The 19,356-nt window shown below is 42.3% G+C and overlaps 1 protein-coding gene across 3 annotated transcripts in view; it reads right to left on the bottom strand.

The window, feature by feature from the left end:
• LOC140370674 (brain-enriched guanylate kinase-associated protein-like) overlaps nt 1-17,950 on the bottom strand; it is a 108,458-nt gene extending 90,508 nt beyond the window's left edge. Inside the window, exons 1-2 of one of the 3 annotated variants that reach the window (XM_072457873.1) lie at nt 16,986-17,950; nt 10,051-10,082 (exon numbers count right to left, since the gene is read on the bottom strand). In XM_072457873.1, the coding sequence (XP_072313974.1) occupies nt 10,051-10,082; nt 16,986-17,603 (650 nt within the window). In that variant the 5' untranslated portion in view covers nt 17,604-17,950. Of the gene's footprint in view, nt 1-3,679; nt 3,823-10,050; nt 10,083-16,985 lie in introns of those variants that run through there. The other 2 variants (XM_072457874.1, XM_072457875.1) reach the window with 2 other exon arrangements.
• Between the last annotated feature and the right edge of the window lie 1,406 nt (nt 17,951-19,356).

Below are 19,356 nucleotides of genomic sequence, written 5' to 3'. Positions count from 1 at the left end.
CTTCAGGAAGTCTCTGCTCGGACTGTAAAAGCAAGATTTACACCAGAAATGCACTTTTGCAGCCTCCATCCAGAGTTTTCTACTAAATACACGTCATTAATAATTATTCAAAAAGAGTCTATTCAACAGACACGCCCACGGAAAGCCGAACGAAACACTGAATCTGTAAATAATGCATTAGTTTGACCTTGATTTACTTTGAACTCAAGTTATTGTTTTCCCAACGTTGCTCGCCAACGCCACAACCGCTTGTATTTAATTCACGGGGCCCAGGGGGGACACGGGAGCCGAGCCGAGGGCAAGTCAAAGCTACTCGCTTTCATTTCTGGGTACAAGCGATGGGTGTTATTTTGTAACTACTGGTATATTATGCATATTATGCATGTTGCACAACGCTAAATATGATCATAAATCTCCTCAGGTTAGACTATGAAATGGGAAATATATTGGGATTTTTAATGATACAGTTTATGGATCACAGGGATCACACATAAGCAAAGAAAACAGAGATGTCTGTGATGGGGAAACAATCGATCACAAGCGAGAGAATCACAAAAATCGAGTCGTAAACAAGGATGAAAAATGCCTGCGAGAGGTATGAAAAATTAGAACTCCATGAACTCTAATTTTGAGTGAAGACCCCGTGAAAAACTATTGAAATACGGCTGTAGTGCCACCTCAAAAATGGATTAACATGGGGCCAATGGGAGCCCGACGCCAAAAAAGTTGCAATTAAAATATGACGCTCACTCCAAAAAATAGGTAATGTGAAGATATGTAACAAATTATACTCTGACCCCGCCCTAAACCCCACAGGGAGTCGGCCATTGTGGGCGGAACCCATTTTATTTGTATTTTTACACCTCATACTTTTTTTCCCACCTTGGATCTTCAGTCAAAAGACTAAATGAACTACACCGATGTGGGCGTGGCAAGCTCGTTAACAAAAATAGCAATTTTTTTTGTGTTAAACTTTGCATATCTCTGGCATGAGATGTTTCATTTTCCAGCATAAGTTTTGTGCAAAATGATGAGCTGAATGCAATGATTTACAACATATATATGGTAGTTATATTTTACAAAGGCTCTACAGCGCCCCCTTGAAAATGTGAACTAAGTCAAAAAAAATGACTTTGACGTAGACAAATAACATTTGGCACTGACATTCTGAAGAAAAGCATGTTCCTCCTGAAAATGTTGAATGAAGCACTATAAAGTTGGTCCTGTTTGTGGGGGAGGGGTGATGTAGGCGGGGCATTAGAGGTGTGCTGTTCACGGTGGCTCGTAACCCGCGGTTACAAGGGGCCGAGGGTCTTTATCGCCACGTGCGGCTTTAATTATTATCATTATCAACATTATTATTATTATATAAGAGTGTTTTATCCATAATCACAGCCAAACACAGCTCTCGGCTTTCACTCAGCAAAGGGCTTCAACTCACAATTAAAGAAACATTGAAAACAGATGATTTTTCTGTTAAATACATGTATTTTCACTGTAATACCCAAAGTATGTAATAATTGATGTAAAGCTAAACTGCCTCAAAGCCTTGTCAGAGTGGAAGACCTCATGCATGTTTGAATGCAGCGCTTCACTCCAGACTTGTAACTCCTGTTGGCTTTTTCTCATTTTCTCTATTTTTGTATATTACCCATGTGCTGCAAACCAAGTCTAAAACAGTAATATAATAAATGGAGTAAATGACTATATGCCAGAGGAAGACTGTTACAGTTTACCTCTGAGCTTTGCTGCAGCTGAAGCTTTGTTTGGAATGCGTTCAAACCTTGTTCTTTCTCAGTTTTGGAGCGCTTTCCTGAAGTTTCTGACACATTCTAATAACACCATATGCTCTCTTTGTTCAGCTGTAGTGAGAAGGTGTAAGTGAGAAGAGGCGCTGACATCACTCACAATTCTTACTCTTGTTGTTGACAGATTTCACAATGTGATGCAAATGAACAGTCTCACATTTTACATCATACATATGGTTCTACATTGATGATTTGCACATTGAATATAGCTTTAATTTATTTTTCATAATGTAATTTTCACCTGTTATACAGTGTGGATGATATATTTCTAGGTAAAAATGGGGCTAACAAATTAAAACCGCATTATAAAAAAACAGCGGTAGCATTCGAACAAGAAGAATGGGTACAGTCTCATATATTATAATAATACTGGACTAAAGTAAAATATGCTTAAAGGTGCATTATGTATTATGCCTCTGGTGGATGGTTCACCACCTGCTGGTCTCCATGGAGATGATGTTGCTTTATTTGTTTGGAAACAATCTATTCAGGGTGCTTTTTTGAATTTTAAAACTACCTATTCTTACTGTCACCTGTCTGTCTCTATGGCTACGGATAACTTTAATACTTTGATTTTATAGTTTGAAACACGTTCTGATGGTACTTTACAGGTACTTTACAGGTACTTTATAGGTACTTTGTATTGAACTAACATAACATAAGTAGATCATCATGTTACATTTTGTTCATTGTAATCGTTCATTGTAATAATTCATTGATCTAAAAGGGCTTAGTAATAGAAACAGTGACTTCCTGTTGAAAACTGCGTAACCGATAAGCCGATAAGCTCTTTATAGGATTTTCAATTAAATCTAAGTGTTTTTGAAAAGTGGCTATGTGACATTTAGAACCCTATCCATGTCAATTAAAGTCTTCATTTCTCAAAGAATAAAGGATTCAAAAATAGTACAGGGATGTGGGTGGAGATAGGGGGTAGGTGAGAACAGGTATTTTCCACGCATTCAAGCCTCAGTTGCAGAACAATACAGGATTACTCAAACATACATGAATCAATACAACTGTTATTACAGCATAATATGATGTTTTCAACGCACACACCATATGGCAAACTACAGTCAGTATGTTGATAACACTTTGTGCCATTTTAAAAAGAAACCATCAGGAACACAGTGGCCCTATCACCGTTCTATTACACAAAGAGCAACCCAGCAAAGCAAACCCGCGCTTACCAGCTCTGCACACTTGAACATCAATACGCCTTAACAAACTATACCTCATTTGACTATCATTACATATTCATAGAGATTATGCAATAAGCACCAGTCAGCGCGTATTCACCCACATTCTCTATTTCAACACATTCATTAAAACTTGCCGGAGAGCTTTGCAACCCTCTCCGCAGCCTTTGAGCCCATCTGATGTAACAGGAAGGCGCTTTTCAAATCAATGCCTCCCCATCGCTTCAGGTTAAGTCTTGGGGTGAATCCAATTACCATCTGCGTGTTTGGATATGTTCTGCTGACATGCCCGTTATGTAGCGAGCCCCAAGCCACGCGGAGAAATTGCTCAGTCCAATCTCATCATCATGCTATCGGAGTTTGCGTGGAAACTTTTGTCATCCAGTCGTGGTTGCCCCATTGAGTTAAGTGGAATCCTGCTTGATGTTTTTTTTTTTTTTTCCCCTTCACGCATTGAATGAACGAGTCACGAGCATTTCCAATTTCCACTGCAGTGCAAGATCTTTCGCGCCAAGCCTCCACCACTACTTCACGGGGGAATAGCTCAACAATCACCGCATCCACAAGTGTGCCACGCTACTATACATTCATGCAATCACAAGAACGCACAAGAAGACTCATGCACATCCCATCCTCCTCTTCTCTCCTCCCTCCCTGGAAGAAGTGTCTTACCGTTTGTTTGCCTTCCGCCTCATGTTGGGCAGGTGCGGTGACGAGGTTTCGAGCGGCACGAGTTGAGCATCCCCGCGTTTTCAGAGCGTGTTGTTGAAAAAAAAAGAGGACGGCGGAGTGGTAGGGACTGACTGGAGAGACGGCAGAGGAGAGGAGAGAGGTAAAGGAGGGAGAGAGGGAGAAGAAGAAAAAGAAGGGAGGGCGCGGAGTGAATTAAGCTGAGAAAGGGAGGGGGGGTGATGATGTGTAGCAGCGAGGCAGGGGCAACCCGAGCTCCGAGTAAGTCTGTACTGTAAGTGATGTCAGCAGAAAAGTTTGAGGTGAGGGCATGGAATTGGGGAAATGGAAAAGGTGGCATTCGATGTGCGACAGGAACCGAGAGAGGTAGACCTTTGATTGGAAGGAAAGGACGCTATACCGTGTGTTTCTCATGTCTCTTAAAGGAAGCCTACACTATATAATGGTTGTGATGGACGGTACATCTCCGCTCCGATCATTTCTATGGAGGATTTGAGAAACACTTTTTATCTGTCTGAATTGGCATCATAGAACGGTAAGGGCGGGCACAGCTAAAGCGCCTGTGGCAATTTACAGGAAATCGAGATTGGGATTGTGGAGTCACACATCATAGGCTTTTATGTTAGCCTAATACCAAACCAATGGAGATGTTAAGATAATATATGCCAAATATTGAACTCAAAAGTGTTCTGACGCTATAGAGTAGCAACCCAGATGCTTACAGAGTTTTTCCACTGCACTTTTAGTTAATTTTTTATGTTTGGCCAATCTGTATTCATGTTTTGCACTGCTGCCAAAAACATGACAGATTTTGTCCGTTGCTTGTTGTTGTTGTTGTTGTTGTTGTTTTATGGCGGTTGGCATCCAAGTGTTGCATTACCGCCAGACTTTATTCCTCAGACTCAGAATTTGTCCGTTGCTTTTTGGCGTTTAATGACAAACTATATTGCTTTGTCTGGAATGAATGAAAACATATTCATCTCCATAAAGACAAGCAGGTGATGTCATCAAGCCAAGACAGATCTGTGGAGACGATTATTTATAAGAATAAAGTCTGGCGGTAATGCAACACTTGGATGCCAACCGCCACAAAACAACAACAACAACAACATTTTTCCTGACACCTGACATTGAAGAACTATAAGACATGATGAGGCACGATTAATGACATATTGTGCGATCACACCTTTATGGCAACAAGCAGGTGGCAAACCCTCCACCAGAGAGAATACTCATCCAGTCCTATCTTCTTAGTGGTAGAGGAAAGAGAACATGCTCCACACAGAAAGACCCCAAACAATCCAGCAACTGAACCTGTGCAAAACATAACCTACTATAGCAATTACACCCTTAAGTATTGCATTTACATGACCTTCTACAAATAGTATACAACAGACCTAATCCAACTGGTAAATAATAATCCTTCCCTTGGTAAGCAAATACATGTCAGTGGTTCATATTATGATAAAAGTAAATGCATTCCTAAAAGTGAATGCAAAAAAAGCACAAAAAGTAATAGTCCAAATGCATATTCGAGCTGGTAGAAATGCTGGCTTACTGCACATCAGTCACAAAATGGGAACACGGTGTTATTTCATTCATTTGTGTCTTATTCTCCACAAACAAGACACATGGTAAGTTCAGTAATCAAAGCTGCAGCTATCTCAAGAGAGTGGAGAATATTAAGAGCTAAATGTTGTTTTGCATTGTTATTGTAGACAATACAATATAATCAGAAAGACTAAAGAATTATACTTGGGACAAAACTCTAAAAAAGTGCTTATTAATCTTGCTGTTTTTTTTAGTATTAACATCACTTTATCATTCAAAAAGCTTAATTGAATTGCACATACTTGAATACTTGAATATTAATGTATTAGACACTGGTAATGATAGAAATATAAAGATTACACAATAGTTTGTTTATGGTGCCGATAGAAGTGGACGAGATATAGAGCACTCATTTACGCTAAGTAGCTCACGAATACGTTCCCCATCTCTTGCATGTTCCGTGCATATAAGCATGTAATGCAAAAATTTAACATTATTACTGTATAGAGGGCCAAAAACACAAAGTGGGCGGAGCCCACTCAAAATTAACAAAATTACCCGTCAGTGACCAGGGACCCACACCATGAGGTAGAAAAGCGCGAGCGCTTTCCGAAAATGTATAGTTTATGATATTTGAAAAATGGGAAACATTGTTTTCGCATCGGAATATTATTAGGCCCGAGCCCCAGCAGGGCGGAGGGCCTATTGCTCCCGCAATGCTGCCGAAGGCAGCATTGCAACTGTCTGACCAAACATGCGGGCGCAGCCCGCATGTTTGGTACCCCGTCGCCCCTGGCAAGTACAGTGAACTAGCCCATGCCGAAGGCATGGATCATGCATACTTACTCCTGCTATGACAGAAATAGTCAACAATTAGTGAATGGGCGTAGTCCATTCACTAATTGTTGACAACAGCAGCGCGAAGCGCTGCATTCCTCCAAAAACCCTCCTGGCATCGTCCCGTACGCGAGAATCCATGCCGCAGGCATGGGCCATGCTTGTATCTGCTCAAATCAATGGAAGTCTATGGGGAGAGGGCGGGGCATCCCGACGGAATAGGGACTGACGAGCGCGTAAGCGCTCGTAATGATGATTCCACCCCATGGCGGCATCGGGAAGGCTTAGAGCTTTCAAACGATGTATAATTTGTTGTTATAGTGAAAACGGCTATATTGTTTTTGCTAAAAATATTATTATTATTATTTTTCTTGTTCTTCTTCAGCGCTTTGATCTCTAATTTGACCCCCTGAACATGCTCAAAAACTCACCAAACTTTGCCCAAAATTCAGAATCGGCGAAAAATTTTATTTTTTCTGGGCCATTTTTTTTTCCGTTAAAAAATGGCGCGACAGCGCCACCGACAAAAGTCAAAATACATTGCGCCTATGGGAGACGCCCCGAGGTCAACTTTGGCGTAAAGCTACGAAATTCGGAACACGCATTCCTCTCGTGAGGACAAACAAAAAAAAATCATTGTAGCCACGCCCCCAGACTTACCCTATGGCCGCCATCTTCCTTTGAAAATGAAAAGAAGACTCATAGCCATTTTGTTCACGTCAAACTTTGACGAACTCCTCCTAGGGCGTTTTGCCCACCAACTTCAAAATCGGCGTACGTCCTCTGGACAAGTGGGGCATCTAAAGTTATTCAATTTTTTGAGATACCTTTTACGGTCTGTGTGCGGCGCAGCCGCAAAGTTGGACAACTTATTTTGGAATATTGCAGGTCTAAAAATTGCTCCCATTTGATCAAAACCAGTCCGATTAGGACCAAATTTGAATCAGTTGTTAAACTTTCTAGTTTGGACCAGTTTAGGCTGACAAAATTGAAATGGCAGTGATAGCGCCCCCTACAGAGTGACCTTTAAATTAACATTGAAGGTCAAAAATTAGTTTTACCAAAATTGTCTAAACTTTACCCAAAATTCTATTTTGCCGTCCCGATCACAAAAGCCAATCACAAAAATGCCAAAATTTTTAGGCGTAGTCGTAGCGATGACAGAAACCTCCCATGTTATCCCTATGGGAAAACCACAAAATCTCTCAAATTACCACATTTTTATGTTTTACACTTTAACGAAGTCCTCCTAGTGCGTTTTGCCCACCAACCTCAAAATCGGTGTACGTCCTCTAGACAAGTGGTGCATCTAAAGTTATCCAAATTTTAAGGATAACTTTTACGGTCTCTGTGCGACGGAGCCGCAAACGTTTCCCAGAATTCTGACTATTTGGCCTTCAGAGTGGCCTATAAACAATAGAGTTTTTTCCAAATGACATGATATTTTGAACAAAATTCTAATTTGCCATCCTGATCATAAAAGTATGAGAGCCAAAGTCATATTTTGTACGGCGTAACCGTAGCGATGACAGAAATATCCCATGTTATCCTTATGGGAAAATCGCAGAATCGCTCAAATCACCACATTTTTACGCTTCACACTTTAATGAACTCCTCCTAGTGCGATTGTCCGATCAAGTTCATATTTGGAGAATATCATCTACACAAGCGGGGCATCAAAACTTGTCCATATTTTGATTCTAAGTGCTACGGTCTCTGTGTGGCGGACCCGCAAATTTATGTCAGAAATGGGAAAACAGCGAAATCTCTAAAATGACCACATTTTTACGCTTCACACTTTAACGAACTCCTCCTAGGACAATAGCTCGATCAAGCTCATATTTGGGGAGAATCATCTACACAAGCGGGGCATCAAAAGTTAGTCATATTTTGATTTTAAGTGGTACGGTCTTTGTGCCGTGGAGCTGCAAATATACTGTCACAAATGGGAAAACCGCCAAATCCTTGAAATGTTCACATTTACGCTTCACACTTTAACAAACTCCTCCCTGGGCAATAGCTCGATCAAGCTTTACTTTGGGAAATATCATCTACACAAGCGGGGCAGCAAAAGTTATCCATATTTTTATTCCAAGTGCTACGGTCTCTGTGCGGCGGCGCAGCAAATTTGACTGACACTTGTGTTGATTTGCACTGGATTGGCCATGTCCAATGTGTCGCCGTCTGTCAAGTTCTTTTTTAATTCAACACAATAAGGGCGCCATCTTTATCAAGTCGAAAGCGCAGAGTTGGAAGGCCGGCGGCCTGCGAGGGCCGTTGGATGCCGCTTGCGGCTTTAATTCTTTCTTTCTTTCTTCTTTCTTTCTTTCTTCTCGGGACCAACTCCCCTATTTTTCACCCAGTGAACATTGACGAAAAGTCACAAAAATTTGCACACCTCTAAAAATCATGCCTCTCTACATTCTGGCTATTTCCCTTTTCTAAAATAAAAAAAATGGCGCGTCAGCGCCCCCAAATGTACCAAAAATGCATTGAGAGATAGGAAATGACCCAAAAAAAATCTGATCGTAGAATCATGAAATTTGGCGCAGAGGTAGATGGTGACAAGAGAAGTAAAAAATATTATTACAGCAACGCCGTCCACCCAACCAAATGTCGGCCATGTTGGTTCAAAAATGGCTAAGCAGGACTCGGGAGTTTTTCCAAACGTCGTACTTTTACGAACTCCTCCCAGGGCGTTGGCCCTAAAAAGCTGAAATTTGGTGAAAATGCTACTGAGGAGTGGGACATCAAAAGTTATCCAAATTACATTGATACCTGTCACGGTCTCTGAGCGGCGAAGCCGCAAACTTTAGCTAGAATTTCAGAAATCTCCCAAATTTAACATTTCTGCCGTTTGCGCAGATAAAGTCCGAATTGCGTCAAATTAGAATCAGTTGTTAAACTCTTTGCGCTAAACGTACTTGAAGTGAAATAAATTAATTTGGCACCACAGCGCCCCCTACAGATTTTATATGGAAGTTAAATGTTTAGTTTTGCGAAATTTTATGAAATTTGACACACAACTCAATTTTGGCATCCCCATCAAAAAAGTCAATGAGACCCATGTCATAATTGTTATGGTTTTGCCGTAGCGATGACCAAAACCTCCCATGTTATTCCAATGGGGAAATCGCCAGAACATGTTTACACTTTAGACTTTCACAAACTCCTCCCAGGGCGTTAGCCCTATTAACCTGAAATTTGGTGAGACTCATCTTCAGGGGTAAACCGTCAAAAGTTATTCACATTTTTATTCAAAGAGTCACTGTGTCTGTCCGCACATTTTGCCAAGAATTCTAAAAAAATAGCTTTTTGATGGTAAAACAAAGGGGAGAAGATGTGACAGCGTCACAGATTCAGCAGTAGGCGTAATAAAAGGACAATTGGGGCGCGTTAGCGCCCCCTCCTCTTGCGGCGTGGCGGCGGTGTGGCGGCGGCGTGGCGAGGGCCGATCATTGCCGCTTGCGGCTATATTTTATGTTATTATCGCCCATCCCTCTATGTCAATAATGATGTATACTTGTTAAATCAAGATGTTTCTTCTCACAGTAATTATAACACAAAAAAAAATCATTGTAGCCACGCCCCCAGACTTACCCTATGGCCGCCATCTTCCTTTGAAAATGAAAACACGCTGTGTTAGCCATTTTGTTCACGTCAAACTTTGACGAACTCCTCCTAGGGCGTTTTGCCCACCAACTTCAAAATCGGCGTACGTCCTCTGGACAAGTGGGGCATCTAAAGTTATCCAATTTTTTTTTTTCTTCTCACAGTAATTATAACACAAAAAAAATATATCATCACGTCCCAATTTCACGTGTGAGAAAAACATGTAAACATTTTGTGAGTATTTCCCTCGCTCTCTCCTTGATTCCAGACTGGAGACCGGCTCAAACTGGTGGTGGTATGATTGTGATTACATGCGCGTGAGTGAGCGGCGCGTGTGGCCGACGATGACTCACCTGGTGCCGGGCTTTAGCTCTTCATCAGATCCCTGCAGAGGACAAACGCAGACACAACATTAGATTTATTTAACAGGCAGATTTATGGACTCCAGCCCTGCCATGGAGGACCTCTTATCTGGCACTTAACGAGCTCTCACGACCGCAAGAAAATATGTCCATTAAAGCTACCTCCATGATACTATTGGAGGCAGAGGGAGAGACGGAGGGAGGGGAGAGAGGGGTCCGGGTGCAAGGAATGACAGATTAACAGTGCAAAAGAAAACTGCTGCGAATGGCAAAACTAGGAAGCAAAGTGTCAAAGGAATAAGTGTGCGCCTGTTGAAAAATAAGGAGTTAAAGTGAAGTTTGGTGCAATAAAATGTACAGATGATGCGCTAAATGTAAGTATCCATGTTGCTACTGATGAAAGATGGGTAAATGTATCGTTGTACTGGTTGGTGTCATAATTTATACCACGTTCAGAGAGAATCCTAATTCCTAAGCACAACAGGCGTATATTAATAGAGGTTTTGTGATATGCCCCTCAACATTCCTGATTTATGGTCATCTCAAATAAAATGTGTAATTTTTTTGGTCCGTTGAGCTTTTGTCTCACTCAAGTTCATTTTATAAGGTAAAACGGAAACTGAAAGTAGCATTAAATTAAAGCTGCAAGCGGCAATGATCGGCCCTCGCCACGCCGCCGCCGCCACGCCGCAAGAGGAGGGGGCGCTAACGCGCCCCAATGGTGCTTTTATTATGCCTACTGCTGAATCTGTGACGCTGTCACATCTTCTCCCCTTTGTTTTACCATCAAAAAGCTATTTTATTTTGAATTCTTGGCAAAATGTGCGGCTTTGCCGCACAGAGACCGTGACTTTTTGAATAAAAATGTGGATACGTTTTGATGGTCGACCCCTGAAGATGAGTCGCACCAAATTTTAGGTAATAGGGCTAACGCCCTGGGAGGAGTTTGTGAAAGTATAAAGTGTAAACATGTTCTGGCGATTTCCCCATTGGAATAACGTGGGAGGTTTTGGTCATCGCTACGGCAACGCCGTAACAATTATGACATGGGTCTCATTGACTTTTTTGATGGGGATGCTAAAATTGAGTTGTGTGTCAAATTTCATATAATTTCGCAAAACTAAACATTTAACCTCCATATAAAATCTGTAGGGGGCGCTGTGGCGCCAAATTAATTTATTTCACTTCAAGTAGGTTTAAGACAAAGAGTTTAACAACTGATTCTAATTTGACGCAATTCGGACTTTATCTGCGCAAACGGCAGAAATGTTAAATTTGGGAGATGTCTGAAATTCTAGCTAAAGTTTGCGGCTTCGCCGCACAGAGACCATGACAGGTATCAATGTAATTTGAATAACTTTTGATGTCCCACTCCTCAGTAGCATTTTCACCAAATTTCAGCTTTTTAGAGCCAACGCCCTGGGAGGAGTTCGTAAAAGTACGACGTTTGGAAAAACTCCCGAGTCATGTTTAGCCATTTTTGAACCAATATGGCCGACATTTGGTTGGGCGGAGGGCGTTGCCGTAATAATATTTTTTACTTCTCTTGTCACCATCTACCTCTGCGCCAAATTTCATGATTCTACGATCAGATTTCCTATCTCTCAATGCATTTTTGGTACATTTGGGGGCGCTGACGCGCCAATTTTTTTATTTTAGAAAAGGAAAATAGCCAGAATGTAGAGAGGCACGATTTTTAGAGGTGTACAAATTTTTGTGACTTTTCGTCAATGTTCACTGGGTGAAAAATAGGGGGGTTGGTCCCGAGAAGAAAGAAAGATGAATTAAAGCCGCAAGCGGCATCCAACGGCCCTCGCGGGCCGCCGGCCTTCCGACTCTGCGCTTTCGACTTGATAAAGATGGCGCCCTTATTGTGTGTTGAACAAAAAAGAACTTGACAGACGGCGACACAATTGACATGGCCAATCCAGTGCAAATGAACACAAGTGTCAGTCAAATTTGCTGCTCCGCCGCACAGAGACCGTAGCACTTGGAATAAAAATATGGATAACTTTTGATGCCCCGCTTGCGTAGATGATATTTCCCAAAGTTAAACTTGATCGAGCTATTGCCCACGGAGGAGTTTGTTAAAGTGTGAAGCGTAAATGTGAACATTTAATAGATTTAGCGTTTTTCCCATTTGTGACAGTATATTTGCAGCTCCACGGCACAGAGACCGTACCACTTAAAATCAAAATATGACTAACTTTTGATGCTTCCCTTGTGTAGATGATTTCCCCCAAATATGAGCTTGATCGGGCAATCGCCCTAGGAGGAGTTTGTTAAAGTGTGAAGCGTAAAAATGTGGTGATTTTAGAGATTTCGCTGTTTTCCCATTTCTGACATATATTTGCGGGTCCGCCACACAGAGACCGTAGCACTTAGAATAAAAATATGGATAGCTTTTGATGCCCCGCTTGTGTAGATGATTTTCCCCAAATATGAGTTTGATCGGACAATCGCCCTAGGAGGAGTTTGTTAAAGTGTGAAGCGTAAAAATGTGGTGATTTGAGGGATTTCGCGATTTTCCCATAAGGATAACATGGGATATTTCTGTCATGGCTACGGTTACGCCGTACAAAATATGACTTTGTCTCTCATACTTGTATGATCAGGATGGCAAATTAGAATTTTGTGCAAAATATCATGTCATTTAGAAAAACTCTATTGTTCATAGGCCACTCTGAAGGCCAAATATTCAGAATTCTGGGAAACGTTTGAGGCTCCGTCGCACAGAGACCTTAAAAGCTATCCTTAAAATTTGGATAACTTTAGATGCCCCACTTGTCTAGAAGACGTACACCGATTTTGAGGTCGGTGGGCAAAACGCACTAGGAGGAGTTCGTCAAAGTTTGAAACAGAAAAATGTGGATATTCGAGAGATTTAGCGGTTTTCCCATAGGGATAACATGGGAGGTTTATGTCATCGCTACGACTACGCCGTAAAAATTAAGGCATTTGTCTGATTGGCTTTTTTGATCGGGACGCCAAAATAGAATTTTGGGTAAAGTTTAGACAATTTTGGTAAAACTAATTTTTGACCTTCAATGTTAATTTAAAGGTCACTCTGTAGGGGGCGCTATCACGCCCATTTCAATTTTGTCATCATAAACTGGTCCAAACTAGAAAGTTGAACAACTGATTCAAATTTGGTCCTAATCGGACTTGTTTTGATCAAATGGGAGCAATTTTTAGATCTGCAATATCCCAAAATAAGTTGTCCAACTTTGCGGCTGCGCCGCACACAGACCGTAAAAGGTATCTCAAAAAATTGGATAACTTTAGATGCCCCACTTGTCCAGAGGACGTACGCCAATTTTGAAGTTGGTGGGCAAAACGCCCTAGGAGGAGTTTGTCAAAGTTTGACGTGAACAAAATGGCTAACACAGCGTGTTATCATTTTCAAAGGAAGATGGCGGCCATAGGGTAAGTCTGGGGGCGTGGCCACAATAATATTTTTTTTTTGTCCTCACGAGAGAAATGCGTGTCCCAAATTTCGTAGCTTTACGCCAAAGTTGACCTCGGGGCGTCTCCCATAGGCGCAATGCATTTTGACTTTTGTCGGTGGCGCTGTCGCGCCATTTTTTAACGAAAAAAAAAATGGCCCAGAAGAAATCTAATTTTTCGCCGATTCTGAATTTTGGGCAAAGTTTGGTGAGTTTTTGAGCATGTTCAGGGGGTCAAATTAGAGCTCAAAAAGCAGAAGAACAAGAAAAATAATAAAAAAAAATAATATTTTTAGCAAAAACAATATAGCCGTTTCCACTATAACAACAAATGATACATCGTTTGAAAGCTCTAAGCCTTCCCGATGCCGCCATGGGGTGGAATCATCATTACGAGCGCTTACGCGCTCGTCACTCCCTATTCCGTCGGGATGCCCCGCCCACTCCCCATAGACTTCCATTGATTTGAGCAGATACAAGCATGGCCCATGCCTGCGGCATGGACTCTCGCGTACGGGACGATGCCAGGAGGGTTTTTGGAGGAATGCAGCGCTTCGCGCTGCTGTTGTCAACAATTAGTGAATTGTGAACTAATTGTTGACTATTTCTGTCATAGCAGGAGTAAGTATGCATAATCCATGCCTTCGGCATGGGCTAGTTCACTGTACTTGCCAGGGGCGACGGGGTACCAAACATGCGGGCGCAGACAGTTGCAACGCTGCCTTCGGCAGCGTTGCGGGAGCAATAGGCCCTCCGCCCTGCTGGGGCTCGGGCCTAATGAAGAAAGAAAGAATAATATTCCGATGCGAAAACAATGTTTCCCATTTTTCAAATATCATAAACTATACATTTTCGGAAAGCGCTTGCGCTTTCCTACCTCATGGTGTGGGTCCCTGGTCACTGACGGGTACTTGCGTTAATTTTGAGTGGGCTCCGCCCACTTTGTGTTTTTGGCCCTCTATACAGTAATAATGTTCAATTTTTGCATTACATGCTTATATGCACGGAACATGCAAGAGATGGGGAACGTATTCGTGAGCTACTTAGCGCAAATGAGTGCTTTATATGGGGATGACAACCGCAAAGTGCTCGTTTAGTGCGCACTTTTGCACGGGCTTCGCCCGTTTACAACGGTAATGTTCCATTTTCCTACTACTAATTAGTATGCACGGGGCGTGCGTGAGTAAAGGAGTGCGTTAGTGAGTGTTTGGAAGTGGGCGAGCGCTTTGCGCTCGATTTCGTGCGCACTATGTGCGCACTTTCGCAGCCGTGCTTCGCACGGCCTTACGAGATTAATAGGCCTCTCGCCAGCTTGTGGCGCTCGGGCCTTATAACTTTGTGCAGTTTGAATGCATCCTTAAAAGTAAGTGAGAGCTCCCCCTGCAGCTCCCTGGTGAAAATACACTGTCAGAGAACGGACCTAAAAGTGTTGAGCTTTTTTTTGTACAGGATTAAGGCAGTATAATGTGGCAAAATATTTTTCAGAAAGAGCCAAGGTTTCCCATGAGATTTCTCTTAAAGTGTCAGCCATGTTGCAATGCCAGGCTGGCTTCCCCCCAGTGACAGCAGGGAGAGACGATGGAAGTCCCGAAGAGGTCCTAAAGGTAAAAATGTGATTTACTTCTTCTTTAATACTTACAGTAATAGCCACGCTGCTAGTTTTTATTTCAATATCCTGCAATTCCTACTTCCACCAGCAGAGGGTGAAATGCACTTAATGATATTTATTGAGAGAAAAGGGCTTTTTAGGGTTAAGGTTAGGGTGTGCAGTAGTAGTAGTAGTAGTACATTTCTGCAGCAGTAGTTGTGTGTTGTGTGGTGTTGTTGTTGTTGTTGTTGTTGTTGTAGTTGTAGTAATGGCATTTGTTGTGTGTGGCGTGGGTGTTACAAACATTGCAGTGACTTCTCTACGGCAGGATGACTCATACTGCTACTGAATGAGACAAGACAAGGCTCAGTAATCCCCTGTCCATGGCGCAGGCTCACATCCACACATCCACACATCCACACATCCACACATCCACACATCCACACATCCACAGCCAGGGGAGGAGACCTGGGGTGTGGAGGGGCGCGAGTGGGAGTGGGTTAAGGGGAGAGAATTCCTGGAAAGTGTGTCTAAATGATAGGATGATAATCTGCTCTGTTCACGTAACAAATATGACACACAAACCTCAATTTGAATAATTAACCAGGGCAAAAGCTAAGTGCCCATTATATTTTGTCAGGAAATATCCAAAGATAAATTCACAAACTTAAGGATTCATGCATGAAATATTATTGGCCAATAAAATGTCTGGAACCCAGCAATTCAGTGTAGCACATTTTAGTTTAATGAATACTCCTTTATAAGAATAAACATGTACACATTATGAGGGCAATCATTGTATCATCTTTGTTTACAGCTACACAATAGTTTATTCTGTCTCCATCTCACACATTTAAATTATAATCATAATTTCACTATTTTTGCACATTGTACTTTGTCAAATATTATTACCTATATGATGTTGAACTGTGACAGTCAGGCCCACCACCTCCAGTGGTGCTTGAGACCCTGCACTGAGCACTCCTAAGCCTCCGGCTCAACAACCCAAAAAGAGGAGTGTAAATTATGAATGTATTAGCTATTTTCACACAGGCTGCAGAGCAGCAAAGGGGAATAGGTCTGAGAGCTGAGCCATCTTTCTCTATTATTCTGGGCTGTGAGTAAATAAGCAGTTAATAAAATAAGATGTATTTCTAATGTTGGATTGGACCAGCATACTCTATTTGCACTGTCTCTCTGTAAGGCACAAAATTGCTAATAAATTCAAATCAGAATACAGCCCTTTCCTCAGCACTCCTCTGAGAACAGCCTTTTAATCCAGCAGATGAAAACACAGCTCGAATTGCTTTGAACAGGTCATAGAACAATGAATTCACCATGACTAAAAATAAAAAATTAACACAAAGATGCAAGCGATTAACAACCTTTAGCATCCTGCACTCCACAATTCCACACAATTCCTGTCCAACTTCTGTCCAGCTGATTTGGCCCCTCATCTGCTTCCCGCCTCATAACACTTCCCTTGTTCATGTAATTGACGTTTTATTGTGTGAAATGGGAGTCCCGAATACATAATGCATGATTCCAATGAAATATAATGGGCTTTCCATGGCTTTGATTCAGTAGAAATCAGGCCCATGTATGAGGAATGAAAGGATGCCACAATGAAAATGTTCCCACATAGAAGGCTAAATTCTGCTAAAATGTCATTATGATGATTTTCTGCAGGTTTTTCTGTTCAGGCACACAACCCCCAAATCTGGACAGAGCATCCCTCTGCATGGAACGCAAAAAAGACAGGTGTTCTGCGAGTGTGCAGACCTAAGTTGGCTGGGGCCCAGACATTTAGGAATTGATTCAGGTTTGGGCTGAATTTTTTAAGCTTTAACTCTACTTTACTTTTATGTACAGCTTATGAAAGGTATACTCACAGAAACATTTGCAGGTCGGGGCAGAGACGTGGACCTGTAAGACATTTGGGGCATTCCTTCTGACCGGTTCAAAATGGCTCCTGGGTTGTTGCGTGTACTCTTCATTGTTTGTGACAGGAGTGATTCATAACTATTAGGCACTGCTTTCCTGCCTTTGTCTCTTCCTCTATCCACGCGTCCATCCTTCTCTCTATCCCATCCACCATCTCTCCTCCTCTGTCTCTCCTTCATACAATCCATTCCAACAGAATTCCCATTTTTCTCCCACAACATTCTGTTTTCGTGTGATCTTTCGGTACCCTTTTCCAACCCTGTCTCGTTCCGCTCTTTCCCCAGGGTACCATTAGCAACCAATTCGTCAAGTTGCCTAACTCTATCAATGTCAGTCTCCAGATAGAGTCTCCCGGTGGAGGGTTGTGCTTGTAGCTTTGTACATGAATCCAAGTTGTGCTCTGGGTGGGAAGGACCGTCACCTTTTACCTTCCGCAACACATCCCCAGGCTCCAGGACCTTACAGCTGGGCAAGGTCTTGCTCCATTGGTGAATCGAGGCCTTAATGTCCTTGGATGCGTGCTGCCTGATTGTTTGAAGGTTTGAGCTGGTCGGGCTATACCACATGCTTGTTCCCTGTGGAGCAGTTGCCGCGTGGTTGCTTGACTGATAGGCAGTAGTCACTTGTTGACATGGAGTTGATGGAGGTGGAGGAGGTGGGGATGGGTAGCGGTGACGAAAGGTAGATACGGGTGGCAGTGAACTGTCGTCGGTTTTGAAGACCCTGCAGGTGACTTCATTTAAGAACTGGGAGAACTTGCGTTTGTCTTCAACCTTGTTGTTTCTTGGTAAAGGTGGTGGCTTTTTGAAAGATGAGGTTTTACTTTGGGTTTCTTTCCTTGGCAGAACTGGTGTAGCTTCTGTTGCATTGACCTTGTTGTTCAAGTTAAGTAACGGTCGAGGGCTTAGTATATTTTGGTAAATGACCTCTGAATCAGCGTTGGAGGACGTCTCTGAAGAAGCTTTTCCATCTTTTTCCTTTAGTGTCTCTGTACTATCTTGTTTAAACGGAGTCCTCAACAAACATGTCACTCCAGAACTCCAACTGTTGGTATCCCAACTGCAATCATCATCATCATCATCACTGGTACTGCTATGTACACTCTGCAGGCTGGGGCTAGTACTGCTATTACTATTGCTCACGCTGGCATTGTCCACACTTCCAAGTGACCGCCTTTTCAACCGTGAAATTGCTCCTCTCAGGTTGGGTAAGGAGCCCTGTAAGGTATGTAAAGCATTGTGCAGACTTGGCAAAGATCCTTGAAGACTTGGAGTTGAGCCTTGAAGACTAGAAAGAGAGTTTTTGGGAGTTTTGGTGGTCAAGTTTTGCAAGCTAGTTAGAGATCCTTTGAGAATGGGTGAAGATTGACGACGTACTGGTGGGTCTTCTTCTTGGTCGCTGTAAGGTCCTGAAAAGACAGGACAAGATGCCGTGGAGGAACAAGAACCTCGATCTTGCCTTGACGTAGCACTTGTAGATTTCAGACTTCGGCGCAGAGTTGCCATGTCAATTTCTTTTCTTCTTCTGTTTTGGGGTGGTTTCGAAGATCCTTTTCGCACGGATTCGAGCCTGAGACCATCGTTCGAAATAGACACACACAAATGAACCATGTCAGTCTCAGATGATCCTAATGCTTTCCGGTTGCAACTGTCAGTCCTAGATGTCCTTCCCGCTAACAGCATGACATAGTTTCGCTACGCTAGCTAAGCACACAATGACACCCTGAATAGCTGGATGCCTGGTAGTCATTTGGACGCCCACCAACCTATTTTCACAGCCATTCAATTGGAGTTTTTCCTTTTTAAAACAAGCATTATAGATCAGCCAACTGCAGGACCATGGTTTGCTCTGCATCACTGGTAATGAATTTGAGTATTGACGAGGATACTGTTGGAACGCGGTTGGGTATTCAGGTCAGAGATATTGACAAGTGCTACCACGTGAACTCTGTTTTGTGGGCAGTGGGCAAGAAAATTATCCACAGATCAATCGCTCACACATGGCATTCAGGCTGTTTACTGCGGCTTTTGTTTCATGGTGCTTCAACAGCTAGCTTTACTTATGAATTTTAGCTATGCAAATTATCCTGTAAAAGGCATTATTCATCAATAGCATATTTTTGGCAATGGCTCTCAGACACTCACCAAACTTGAAGGTTGGCGTTTAAATCCCCCTTATGAGATTGTGTATTCTTGTGGTGCAAGACACTTCTGGTACTTGAGTTTGTTAGGGTGAAGAAAGGACTTTGACAAAGTCACAAACTACAGTATGTTCCAATTTGACAGTTTGAATGGGTTCTCATTGAATTGAAACAGCAGT

This window comes from Eucyclogobius newberryi, unplaced genomic scaffold, assembly GCF_026437365.1.
Source record: "Eucyclogobius newberryi isolate DKJ021-1_F unplaced genomic scaffold, fEucNew1.0.hap1 SCAF_21, whole genome shotgun sequence".
Taxonomy (NCBI): Eukaryota; Metazoa; Chordata; class Actinopteri; order Gobiiformes; family Gobiidae; genus Eucyclogobius; species Eucyclogobius newberryi.
The sequence above is the reverse complement of the archived record's forward strand: the minus strand, read 5'-3'. Positions and strand labels throughout refer to the sequence as shown.